The sequence below is a fragment of the Nuphar pumila genome, chromosome 14 (genome assembly GCF_984573655.1).
Source record: "Nuphar pumila chromosome 14, dmNupPumi1.hap1.1, whole genome shotgun sequence".
NCBI lineage: Eukaryota > Viridiplantae > Streptophyta > Magnoliopsida > Nymphaeales > Nymphaeaceae > Nuphar > Nuphar pumila.
In genome coordinates this window covers 46,180,548-46,194,424 of record NC_143262.1, presented here as the reverse complement: position 1 = coordinate 46,194,424, position 13,877 = coordinate 46,180,548, and the positions used below count along the sequence as shown (strand labels likewise).

The window sequence follows — 13,877 nt, the reverse complement described above, 5'->3', positions numbered from 1 at the left end:
ATAGGTTCAATAAAAGGAAGCAGTACAACTCTGTCTAGAGAAACCTTGAAACTTGATGCCGCCTTGCTTTGTATATCGCAACGCAGGTTCAACACATGAAATCTCCATTAAACGGGGTCAGAACCACTGATGGTCTGGTGAGCAAGCAATCACACATCCATTCAATTCAAGTAAATATATTAACCACTTAGGGTCGCAGTTCGCAATAACGATCAAGCCTCCATGACTTAGCATATATCACAAGATCCTCCTCAGGGTTATGAGTTGAACATCCGCTCAAGTCTTCATGACTTAGCGCAAGCCTCTTCAGGGGTGTGATTTGAATAACTGCTCAAGTCTCCACGACTTAGCCTTGACCTCTTTCGGGTCTCAATGAGATGTTTGGCTCAAGTCTTCATACTTGGCACATCTGTATCCCACACATCTAAGGACAGCTTCTCGAGCTTCGCTTAGTCATGTGGATACAACACGGGTCTTTGCCCAGTCGGTCCAGTCGTATACTGTGATCATAAAAAAAAATTTCCTCTCGTAACATTCTCTCTTTTCCTTTCCAACCTCTATTTCCTCCTTTTTGAAGGGAGAAAATAAAAGACAGAAAAGAAGAGAGAAGAGAAAAGAAAAGAAAAGAAGAGAAGAGGAATTATTTTACGGGATCTCACTTGACCTTAATTTTGAAGATATTTAAGAAAATAACTCGCCTCCATTTTGAAATATTTGTGGAAAATTTGGGAGATAGGATTCGCTCGTCGGTACGAGGTTCGACCGTTCCTAGCGCCTTTACCAGGGGTAATCGAACCAAGGGTCGAATTTATGCCTTTTTGCTTTGCTAAAATACTATCTAAGAATTTATCCTAAGTCTAAATGCACAAAGAATCATGCTTGTGCAATGCAAGGATGTATGCTCTTTTTGAAAAAAATGATTTGGAAATCTCCAAGTGTTTCTGAGAAGAATTTGATAATAGAGTGAAGTAATGGTTTCTAACTTAGAACTTGAGATTTAAAGTTCTAAGTCTTTGAAATAATCAGAGTTTGTGAAAAATAAATCTGGACTTTGAAAGAAATGATTTTGAAGTTGAGATAAAAGGAGAAGAAAGGAAATTTCAAAGTCATAAATGGACTTTAAATTAGAATTTTGAATCTGGATGAATGTTTGAAGATGGAATTCAATTTTAGCTTTGAAGCTTTGAAATCAGAAATGAGATCTTGGAAATTAAAATAGAATTGAGAAATGGAGTTGGATTTGGGAATTTTGGGAATCAAGATAAACTTGGATTCTGAAATCTGGAATAAAATGGAATTGGATTTGAAAGTTGAAATTGGGAATAGAATTTGATTTGGAATCTAGAATTCAAGATGGAATTTGAATCCAAAGTCTAGATCCTAAATAGAATTGAGATCCAAGATGAAATTGAATTCTTGATTTAGAGACCTAAATGGGAATTGGATCTGAAATCCGAGATCCAATGATGGAATTTGGATCAGAAGTTTGGAATAGAATTCGGATCTGAAGTCTGAGATCCAAGATGGAATTAGATTCTGGATCCTAAATGGAATTTGGATCGGAAGTCTGAGATCCAATGATGGAATTGGATTCTGGATCCTAAATGGAATTTGGATCTGAGATCTGAGATCCAAGATGGGATTGGATTCTGGATCCTAAATGGAATTTGGATCTGAAACCTGAGATCCAAGATGGAATTGAATTATGGATCCTAAAGGGAATTTGGATCTAAAACCTGAGATCCAAGATGGAATTGAATTCTGGATCCTAAAATGGATTTTGGATTTTGAAAGTCCAAAATGGGACTTTTGAAGATGGATCTGGGTTTTGAAAACCGAGATTGAATTTAAAATTTAGGAAGGGTCAAGTTTTGAGATTCAGAATCAATCTCAAATTTTGATTTTGAATTTGAAGATAAGAAGATGAGCTTGGTTTTGAATTTGAAGATGAATCAGAAACTTCAAAGTCAAATTGAACTTTGAATTTGGAAATTTGAAGTTTTGAATATAAGATGTTTTCGAAATTTCAAAGTCAAATTGGACTTTGAAATTGAATTTTTGAATCTTGAAGGTGATAGAATTGAATTTGAATCTATAAGTTTTGATCTGAGACATGAAGAAAAAGAATCACTTGGAATTTTGAAAAGGGAATTTTGAAAATATGATATAATTCTATCCTAAATGATGAATGAATTTAAAGAGTTTTGAAATTGGATTTTGAAAAATCATATTTCATTCTTTAAATGAATGTAAATAAGACTGATGATATAATACACTCCTGACTATGGTCATTGAATGTATTATATAATAATCATATCAAAACTTAAATGAAGAATAAAATATATTTTGGATGCTTTTATAGAGTTTAAAATGAAATTAATTCTCAATATATCCTGACTATGGCCATTGATATACGTATTGAATTAATTTTAAGCTAAACTCTGATAAAAGAGGAAGAATATTTGAAAATATGATAAATTTTAAAAAGGATCTAGTGTAGATCGAGTGTTATTTTATAAAAGATAAAAACCCTAAGTTTTGTTTACATCCTGACTATGGCCATTGATGTAAATCATCAACTTAGGATTAATTACCTCTTACGAAATGGTGCACGTGTTATTCGTGTTCCCCATTTGTGAAACTTTGAAATAAAGGAAAATGATACAACAAATGATATTTAATACTGAAATTCTTCGAAGCTGTCCACAAGACTTAGGACGATCTTCTGATACGGAATCAATTTGGAATCTTTCACTTGCCATTTAGTGTTAACTTGACTGACAACAAGTAGTGAATCGCCAAAAGCATGCACTCTCTTGACATTGAAATTTTGCAGAATTTTGAGGCCTTGTATTAAAGCTTCATACTCGGCCATATTATGAATGCATTGGAAACCAAGCTTGAGGGAATAAGGGATCATTTCTTTTTCTGGAGTGATTAACAAGACTCATCAGGAATGTTTTTAGAGTCATCGAAGAACATATTCCAAACTGGGGGCTGTTGGATATTACAGATGTGCTCATCAGGAAAATCATCTTCTGCTTTAATTTCTTCTGTCAGAGGGAAATCTGCAAACGGATCTGCGATCGCTTGGCCTTTAATCGACTTTTGAGAAACATACTCTAAGTCATATTTGTTATCATCGCAAAATTTTTACTTTTTGCAAGTCAAACTGACCTTTGAAAAAAAAAGATTTTGAAAATAACTCGCCTCCGTTTTAAAATGCGGGAAAATTCCGTAGAATGGGACTCGCCTGTCGTTACGAGGTTCGACCGTTCCTGCCACCTTTAACAGGGGTTATCGAACCAAGGATCAATCTACTGCTCTGCTTTATTCAACTTATCTAAATCATATTCTAATTTCTAAATGCACATAGAATCAGGCATATGCTATGAATTTTCTGAAAATGCATATTTGAAAACATGATGTTTGCTTTGAATAACTGAAACACTTAGAATGGATATCAAAGGGAAAATCGTGAATTGGGATTTGAAATGTACTTCTGAGAAAAGTAAAAATCGATTTCTGAAGAAATCTTGAGATTTTGTGAAAATTGATTTTGAGAAATGTGAAATAACTTTGAAAAACTTGATTTCTTTGAATTCAAACTTTGAAATTAAAAATATAACTTAGAAAATCGAATTTGGAACTTGGGAAATACTTGAAATATCATTGGCAAATCAATATTTTAAGAAAATCGATTTTTGAATAAGACTTAGAGAATTTTGAGAAACTGAACTTCTTTGAATTGAGATTTGAATTGAAATTGCAAATGCATGAAATGAATGAATATGGATTTGAGGAATTGAGAAATACTTTTTGTATTTTTGAGAAATGCAGTGCATTTTTGAAGTTAGCCTAAGAGTGTAGGCTGAACGTGGCTAATGTGAAGATCATAAATCTGGGTATCATTCGTATTCTGACTATGACCATAAATACAAATTCCACCAAGTTTATAAACTTTATAAAAGCTAGTGTATGTGTCATTCGTGTAGACTAGTGAATTAATAAAATGTGCATGAATTGGCATATATGGCAGTTATATATCAAAGTTTAAACTATATGAAATGCAAATCCTAATCTATGCAGGAATTTAAATTCTTATTCCAAAGTTTACATTTAATTTACATCACTATTGAAATTTAAATACATGAAATTAAAATCTTCAATGTACCTGCAAAACTAGAAAACTTTGTTAGTGATGATATGTTGGCTTTTCTAGGTTTACCCAGTAATATCTAGAAATTACTGGATTTTGCTAGATATAAGCCTTTTCCATGATTCCCTTAAATCAAAATTGATAAAATATGAAATAAGATTGAATAAATATGAAAATGAAATTTGAAATTTTGAAATTAGGGTAAAAATGACCAAAATACCCTTAATAACAAGACTATGGCCTTGAATTTAGGGTTTTCAGAAAGTTATTTTGATAAAATGCAAGTTTTGAAATTCAAATGCAAATATACTAAACTAAATATGATATGACATGCTTAAAAATATGAAAACTAGGGTTAGGGACTTCGAAATTGAGGTCAAATGACCAAACTACCCCTGATAGCAATACTATGGCCTTGAAATCAGGGTTTTTCAAAAAGATATTTTGGTAAAACTTAGGTTTTATGCACTAAATGAAATCAAATGAACATTAAATTTAACCTAAGGTATCCTAATATGATTATGAATATGATTAAACCCTAAAAATATATGATTATGCACGAAAATCCAAGAATATCACAAATTTTGTGATTTTTGCAGTGTTTTGGAATTCTTTGGGTGTCCTGTTTTGCAATTCAAGCCATTCAAGCATCAAACGCATTTAAAAAATTCTCAAAATTGGTACATGCACTTGTTATAACCCTAATATCAAATTAGAATTATAAAAATATTTTTTTGGAATTAAATTAATCCGAAAATTGCATTAAGTCTTTGAATATTGCCATTTTTGACCTAATTCACCAACCAGTCTCAGTCAAAGACTCGAACCAGGGGTCAATCCTCCATGAAAATTTCTGATTTTTGACAAAGACTAAATAGACAGGAAAACAAAACTTTTCCTTTTTACAGATCTAAAAAATCACTTAGGATCAGAGAGATCCCCATCCGACAATCCGGACTTGAATATATTGATTTTAACCTTGGTCCAAACTGATACTTTCAATGGAAAATTTCGGGATAAATAGCAGCACTCATTAAAAATATTTGAGATTTTAATAGTGAACAGATATTAAAAACATAACAGTACTCACCTTTTACATATCATGAATCGGATCTGTATTTTGGGATTTTCGAATAACACAAGTCTGATTAGGGTTTTGATAAACCCTAACGAGTTTTAAATTAAAAATCAGAGTCTCTGACAGAGGAAAAATAGTAAACAGTAATCAAAAATTCTAAAAATTTCACAGTAGACAGATCTAATCAATGTGAATCCATGGCATTTTACATATCTAAAATCGGATATAGGTTGAGGAAAATATCATCACAGCAAGTTACCTTCTTGATTTTAACAACGATTTTAAAGATTTAAAAACCCGATTTGATGTTTGATTTTTCTGACAAAGTTCCCGAAGTTTAAAATCTCTGATTTTTTTATAGTAGTTTAATCACATATGCATGCATCACATACAAAAAAATCAGAAATAAACAACAAGGATTTAAATCCAAAATAACATTATCTTTACTGTTCTAAACGTAAAACACACAGAAAACTAAGAAACTTAAAAAAACATGCATTAACTAATGTAAATCAATAAAATAAACCATAAAACAATAAATAAAAATTATTTCTATGCTAAGAAACGTGTAACAAACATGAATAAACCATTAAATAAATAAAAAATCAGGGAATCAATGGCTGGAATTCGATTTTACCTTTAAAACATAGATTTAACCCATTAAAAGGGTAAATCATATATTTTATTGGTTAATAATGCAAAGAATCATGCTCAAATCACTTTTAATGGATTAAAATCCCTGTAAATCACACAAAACAGGGTTATATCACCTTGTTGGACCGTTCTTAATGGTTCTTGCGGTTGAATCTTGATTGAATCCACATAAGGAGGGGTGTCCAAGGCTAAATCTAGGTTTAAATCATTAAAAACACTAAATAAAATATTAAAAATTGAAGAAATTATTTACCTTGGAGTTGCAGCAATGGAGGAAGGCTGGAGAAGAGAGAGAAGCTTCAAGATTTGCTCAAGAGGTGGCTGAAAAAATCGACCCCCTATGGCCTTCTATTTATAAAAAAAAATTTAGGTTAAAAATGAAGAGTTTTAAAATTTTTGGACTTCTAAAAGGGGGGGGGGGGGATTTTGGGGTGTAGTTACTATCCTACCCCTAGCCTAAATTATCCTAATTACTTCCTAATTAACCCCTAGACTATCCTAGAAATTCCCCAAATGTGATGCCACTTGGCATTCTCTACATTTGGTTTTTTTTTTTAAAACACCTTTAAAAACCTTTAAAAACACTAGTTTTAAAAACTAAACTTCAAAATGAGTTTTCAAAATGATTTTTTGACTCTTCTAAACCCCTAACACTAACCAAGACACTGACTAACCCTAGTCTAGCCCTGACTTACTCGAATATGGCGCCACCCCGAGTGGGCCCTACTTGAGTTTTTCAAAAAGTGATTTTAAAACTTGAAATTGAAGGAGTTTTCAAAAGGATTTTCAAAAGCAATCTTAAAATTTAAAGTTTTGGAATTGTATAAGGTTCTAACTGGGTTAGAATTCCTCTGGATATGGTGCCAATTGAGTGGGCCTACATCAAATTTTGAAGAATTTTGAAATAAACACTGAAAACGGCTTTGAAAAAGGATTAAAATCAATATTTGAAATTCAGGATTTCTGAAAATAGGGTCTCAAGCGAACTGAAACTCCGAGTTAGAGTCCTGAACTCTTAGGACTCTGAGATTTTAAATTTTAGAATTCAAATGAAAGAATTTTCAAAAGATTTTATTAAGAAATGACGAAATAAGTCAGAAAACACAGTCAGGGTTAGACTCCTAACTCGACCGAACTCTAAAATAGAGTCCTGAACTAACTGGACTCTGTAAAATGACCTAAATTTTGAAAACAAACGGAAAAGACTTAAAATGGAAATGAAACAGACTTCAAAACAGACTCTTGACTGCACTAGGACTCCGGGACAGAGTCCTGATCGGACCGAAACTCTAGATTTTTTTTTTTGGTATTTTCTGAAAAACAGACGAAAGAACTTGTGAAAGCAGTGAAAACAATAACAAGTATTGAAATAGAACAGAGTTCTGATTCAACTGAGACTCTGAGGACAGAGTTCTGATTGAACTAGGACTCTTAGATTTTTGGATTTTCTGAGAAAACAAATGAGAGAATTTTGAAAAATAGATAAAAACAGGATAAAATTGAAATTTTGGTTTAGAGTCCTGATCTGATTAGGACTCTGAGAAAGAGTTCTGATTCGATCAAATTTCGAAGAATTTTGGTTTTTTGATAAGAAAATGATGAAATTTGGGCAAAGCTTTTGAAAAGCAGTGAAAATGAAGTGAGAAAATCAATTTTGGATAGAGTCCTACTTCGATCAGGACTCTGGGGTAGAGTCCTGATTTGATCAGGACTCTGAGATAAAATCTCAAAATTTTGAAATTCTTTGATAAAAGTGTAATAGTTTTGGTAGATTGAAAGATTTCTGAAAGATTCTCTCAAAATTGAAATCAGGATCAGAGTCCTGATCCAACTAGGACTCTATGAACAGAGTCTTGTTTTGACTAAAACTCTGAGTTTCTGACTCATTTGGAAAGATTTGATTGAAAATAGATAAAATAGCTGTAAAAGATTAGAGTCCCAATCCAATTGAAACTCTAAAGAAGAGGCCTGATCCGACTGGACTCTTAAAGAAGAGTCCTGATCCAACTAGGACTCTGAGATTTTGGCCAAAACAGAAGGTTTTAAGAGATTTTCTTCAAAAACAGGTAAAAAGGTAGTAAAAAGTAGAGTTTTGATCCGACTAAGACTCCGAAAAAAGAGTCCTGATCCAACTAGGACTCTAAAATTTTTTTAGATTTTTTTGACAAAGAATCCAGAAGTGACACCACCTAGATGGGTCTCATCTGAGAATTGAAATCAGTTGAAAATTGAGTTTTAAATGAATCCAGATTGTTTTCTGAGAAAACATTTCGAAATGTAAGGTCCCGGGTTTGGAAAATGACAGAATGTTGAATAAAATCCCAGGTTTTAAAATTAATTTTGAAAGAGAAGTTTTAAAACTCAAATCTGGATTAAATATTTTGAAAACATGAGTGCTGGATCTCGAAAATGAGATGTAATGACATGCAATGCGATGAAATGATATGCAAAAATGTATGCAGTGATATGCAATTACATATGAAATGGACAAACACTGGATGAGGGTGAAAATTTGGGGTGTTTAAAATATTGCATTAGGAGGACCTGCCACTTTGCAATCCGTCCAGTGAGAAATGGTTGTTCCAAAATGTATCTGAGAGGATTAAGTCTCAATAGAAATTTAATTTCAGAAGCCAATAAGTAATGTCTTAATTTCTGGCACATCCTGACCAGAGCTAGACAAGTTTTCTCCATCTGAGAGTACTTCTTTTCATAATCAATGAATGTTTTGCTCACGTAGTAGATGGCGTGCTCTATCAGGCTGCCTTCTTCATACTGCGCGAGGAATCCACCACAGGCATTCTGATTGACAGAAATGTATAGTAGGAGAGGTTTTCCCAACTTAGGCAGCTTCAAGACTGGTGGATTAAGGAGATACTGCTTGATGCGCTCAAACGAGAGTTGGCATTCTGATCCCCATTTAAATTTAACTCTTTTTCTAAGCAAATGGTTGAAAGGCTCGCATCTCATGGCTAAATTAGAGATGAATCTGAGAATAGACTGAATACGTCCTTGAAGGCTTCGCAGTTCTCTCAGATTAGTTGGAGGCGACATATCAATAATGGCTTTTGTCTTGGCCTGATCCACCTCGATTCCTTTTTTGCTGATAATGAAGCTGAGTAATTTGCCGGACTCCACTTCAAAAACACATTTCTGAGGATTAAGTCTCAACTTGTAGAGGAAAAGTCTTTCAAAAACTTGACTAAGAGCATCAAGGTGATCCTCTTCTTCTTTAGATTTAACCAAAATGTCATCCACATATACATCCATATTCTTCTGCATTTGATCGTGGAAGATAACGGCCATTGCCCTCTAATAAGTTGCCCCAGCATTTTTTAGCCCAAATGGCATAACAGTGTAACAAAAGGTTTCCCATGGGGTAGTGAATGAAGTCTTGGACTGATCACGAATGGCCAGCTTGATCTGATTATAGCCTGAATATCCGTTCATGAAAGAAAACATGGCATGACCTGCTGTGCTATCGATCAACAGGTCAATATTAGGAAGTGGATAATCATCTTTCGGGGTAGCCTTATTCAGTTCTCTGAAATCAATGCAGATCCGAACTTTTCCGTTCTTTTTAGGGATTGCCACGATATTTGCCAACCAATCTGGGTAATCAATGGCTCGGATGAAGCCTGCTTTCAACAAATCTTCAAGTCCTTCCTTGACTTGTTGCTCAATTCGAGGATCTAACTTCCTCAGTTTCTGCTTGATTGGTCTGGCTTCAGGTTTCAACTTGAGTCGATGCTCAACCAGCTTGGGATCTAATCCTGGCATATCTTCATAAGTCCAGGCAAACACTTCTTGATGCTTTTTAAGGAATTGAACGAGTCTTGCTTTTTCTTCTGCTTTTAGACCCGAACCGATTTGGAGAATTTTCGGATCATTTTCCGACCCAATGTTGATATCCTCATTTGGATCTTGAACCAAAGATGAGGGTTCATCCTGCTTCTGAATGTGAGCAAATTCTGGCAATTCTTGAATGGTGGAATCAAATTCGGCGGGCTCTTTGGTCTGCTCTGCTACCTGACTGACCTCTGCTCGGTCTTTTATCTCAGGAAACCTTGCCAATTTTAGATATTTGGGATTGATAACGAATTTTGTCATTGATTTAGGAGTTAATGGTCCTGAAAATGCTGAGAGGGAGTTTTTAAGAGAAAATACAAGTCAAAAAGTGAGCCTTTTATATAAAGCAAATAATGGCATAGACAAAATATAAGATGATAGATGCTCAAGTGTGAAGAAAAAATTAATCTTTCATTGATTGAAAATGAAGTATTTACAAGACATCGACAAAAGATGGGACTGTGTTGTCCCTACAATATTAACAAAAGATAGGAAAAAGAAAGTAGGAAAACTAAGGCATCATCTTCACTTGTTCCCTCTGACAAAAACTGTCTTCTTGCTGGAATCTTGACCCGTGAATCCCAACCTTGAACTGTCTCCATGCTGAACTGGAATGATAGGCTCTATCATGTCGTCTTCATCTTTCCCCATTCCCCGGAATGGCTGATATCCATGTTTGATCAACAGATCGAATCCCTTTCTTGCCTTAGAAAACTGAGGGAATAAAGGGTGATCTTTGAAGGAGGTGTAATTGATGCGTCCTCCTAGCTTGAAGAAACAAGGTCCTTGCCATTGGACCGTGGCTGCAACGTTATCTTCTTCCATGACATCTTTTAACTTTAACATTTCTAAGCTGTCACTGAGATTGATTTCATCCACTTCTCGGATGCTTGGAATATCAGCTGTGAATGTTGGACGGGGAATCATAGGCTGTGGCAGCCTTTCTTCAGGATCTTCGCCCAAGACGGTGGTAATCATTCCTCCCTTGCACCACTTGATGCATTGGTGGAGGGTTGATCGAACTGCATTGGCGTTGTGGATCCATGTTCGTCCCAACAACAGATTGTAAGTTGGCGGCACATTGACGACATGGAATAAGACGGTATGCACTGAGTAATTAATGAAAATCTCTAAGAAGATCTTGCCCTTGGCAGTCTGCCTGTGATTATCAAAGTCGTAGATGGTGATGGGATCAGGCACGTATTCTTCTTCATTTAATCCCAGGGCCTTTGCTGTCATTTCTGGGCAAATGTTTAAACTGCTGCCCCCATCAACAAGTACGTGCGGGACAGTCATGCCCCTGGTCCTGACCACAATGTATAGTGCATTATTGTGGAATGAATGAGGCATAGGCAAGTCCTCATCAGAGAAGGTAATAGGCGTGTTAGTCATCGCCTGGTTTACAATCTGCGCCATGTCTTCTGGCGTAGTGCCCGACTTTACCTTAATCTTTCTCAATAGATCATCCAACTTTTCTTGATGCTTGGGAGAATCATGAGTTAATTCAAAGATGGAAATGTTGGAAAGCGCTGTAATTGGCTTCTGAAAATCATCGGCCCGCTCTTCTGCTGCCTTAGAGGTTTCTGCTTCCTCTGCGCAGGCTTCTTTCTTAAGGAATCTTCTTGGGAAAATTTGAGCTTTTCCGCTCTCAACTGGTATGCTCACTTGGTCAAGAAGCAAGAAGATATCCATTTTCTGAGATACAGGTTGATCTTGATGTAGAACCATTACTTGATGTTGGAGATTTAACTCTTCACTAGAGCATGGATGTATGTGACTTTGTGGAAGGAAAGAATGTTCTGAGATGGTTGATGTGGAATGTTTTGGGAATGGAGCAGACAAAATTCCCAGTTTGCCTTCCTCTTCATCTTCTACGAGGATGCTCTTGTCGATACAGTCTTGGACCAAGTGCTTCAAGATGAAGCAGTGTTCTGTATCATGTCCCATGGCTCTATGGAATTTGCAATATTGCTCTCTGTACTTTCCCATGAATACTGGAGGATCTGCAATTTTAGGCAATTTCACCATCCCGTGGGACAGTAGGTATTCCAGCACCTTTTCCAGAGGCTGGTCCAAAGGAGTGAATTTCCGATCCTTGCTCCAATTGATGTGTTTAGGTCTTTCTTGAAAGTCCCCTTTGTGTTGAGGACCGCTGGGGAGAGGTTTATCATTGTTCTTAAAGAACTTCTCCTTTCTACCTCTATTCTGCTCAGGCTTCGACCCACTGCCACTGTCATTTCTGCTGCTACTGCCCTCATTATCTTCGGGAACATCAGCTGAGTAGGTAAAATAGGCCTTCTTCTTTGGGTCCAGAATATTCTTGGCCAGAGCGACACCTTCATACATCCTGTTCTCTACCCCCATCTCGAGTCATTCTGCTCGCTCCGTCAGTTCAATAAATGATTTGGAGGGATATGGGAAAATGAGGCTTTTTAGGGGTTGGGAGAAGTTATTGAGAATGACTTGGAGGGCATGTTCCTCAGAAATAGGATTTCTCATCTTGTTGCAAAGGCTCCTCCACTTGTGGATGAAATCTATGGCCTTCTCATTGGGCTCCTGCTTCAGGTTGCACAAATGATTGAGCGTGGGTAATGCTTCTGTATTGAATAGGAAGCGCTCAACAAACATGTTTACAACTTTATCAAAATCTCTTAATTCGATGGGATTGACATGCTCAGTGTACCACTTGGCCGCTATCCCGTCCAGGCTGCGGGGAAAACAGAGGAATAGGGTGCAGTTATCTTCACTGAACCAGGCACATTCTGCGAAAAACATGGCAAGATGGGCCTTAGGATCGCCGGTTCCGTCGAATTTGATGAATTTCCGGGGGAGGTTCTCCATATCTTTGTCCCCTTCTAAGCCGAGATAGAAATCTTGTTTGGTGTATGATCTCTTTCCTTTATCCCGAATTTGCAGGTCTTTGACTATTTTTGTCAGTGTCTGGATTGAATCCTCTGCGGAGGCCCCATACCTGGGCTTGTTCACTGACAACGGCTCTTCCACTATCCTTTTGGATTGCCGCAGATGTTTCGGGATGTAAATCAGCTGCTCTTCTTCGGAGTTCTCTTCCGCTGATTATGAATTTTCCGAGGTGCTGTCACGCTGGATCTTCTGCTTACTGATCTTGACAGGCTTCTTCATGGGCTTCTTCTTAGCTTTGCTCTTAGACGCTGCCTTCTTGAGACCAGTTTTAGCCTGCTCGGCCATCATCTTGGTCATCATCTTTTGAAAGATCCGGTACATGGTCGGATCAACGTCGCTCTCATCCCCTGAGTCGTGCTTTTTTGATACTCTAGGAGAATTCAGCTCCTCTGGTTCGCTGTCACTGTGTCGTTGAGCAGCCTGCTTACCAACCCTTGTCTGAACCATCTTTGGATGCCAAAAGTTTTCCTGTAGAGTATGGGAACAATTAGAGTATGGAGAAGCCTTTTGAAAATTATAACTTTTTGAGGAAAAAGAATGAAGGATTTTGGTAGACAATTTCAAGAGATTATCCCATTACCCGGGATTGGGTCATGTGAACACCCCAAATTTTTCAAAATCTTTTAAATATTTTCTTTTTGCCCCTAAATTCATTTTTTGAGCAAATGAGTCATTTTTTAATCTAAATTCCAGTTCATTTCTCAAGATTTATTGAAATTAGATTCATTTTATATGTTTAAATTGATTTCGGATCTGGGTCCATTGTCCAGATCCAAATCCGAGCCTCATTGTTCAAATTTTAAATTAAAATTATAGAAAATACCAAAAATAGCCTTTGAATAGCTCGGATAGTCCATTCGACATCCGTTTGGATCCATCAAATCATATTTCTTGATTCGAGTATCAAAACTCGAACATTTTCTCAAAACCTGGATCAAAACCCATTCTTCTGAAGAAATTTCCCCGAAATGGTCTGAAATTCTCAGGAAAATACTTTTGTAAATATTCTTTTTAGAAAAATACAAAAAAATTAGGGTTTAGTCTTTGTTTTCTCAGATTTTCATTCCAAAAAAATGCAAAAAAATAAAAATTCAAGAAAAGAACAAAAAAATCATAATAAAAATTACAAAAAATAGTTTGTAAAGAAACCCGTTCTTTGAAAAATCTTTTTATAAAAGACCTCTTTTTGGAAAAAGTAAAACCCTTAAAATCGAG

General features: G+C 35.8%; 1 protein-coding gene across 1 annotated transcript in view; it reads right to left on the bottom strand.

The window, feature by feature from the left end:
• The window catches only part of LOC149816799 (uncharacterized), a 121,254-nt gene extending 109,168 nt beyond the window's left edge, over positions 1–12,086 (bottom strand). Inside the window, exon 1 of the mRNA XM_089986966.1 lies at positions 11,891–12,086. Coding sequence (XP_089843092.1) covers positions 11,891–12,086 — 196 coding nt within the window. The remainder of the gene's footprint in view (positions 1–11,890) is intronic.
• Between the last annotated feature and the right edge of the window lie 1,791 nt (positions 12,087–13,877).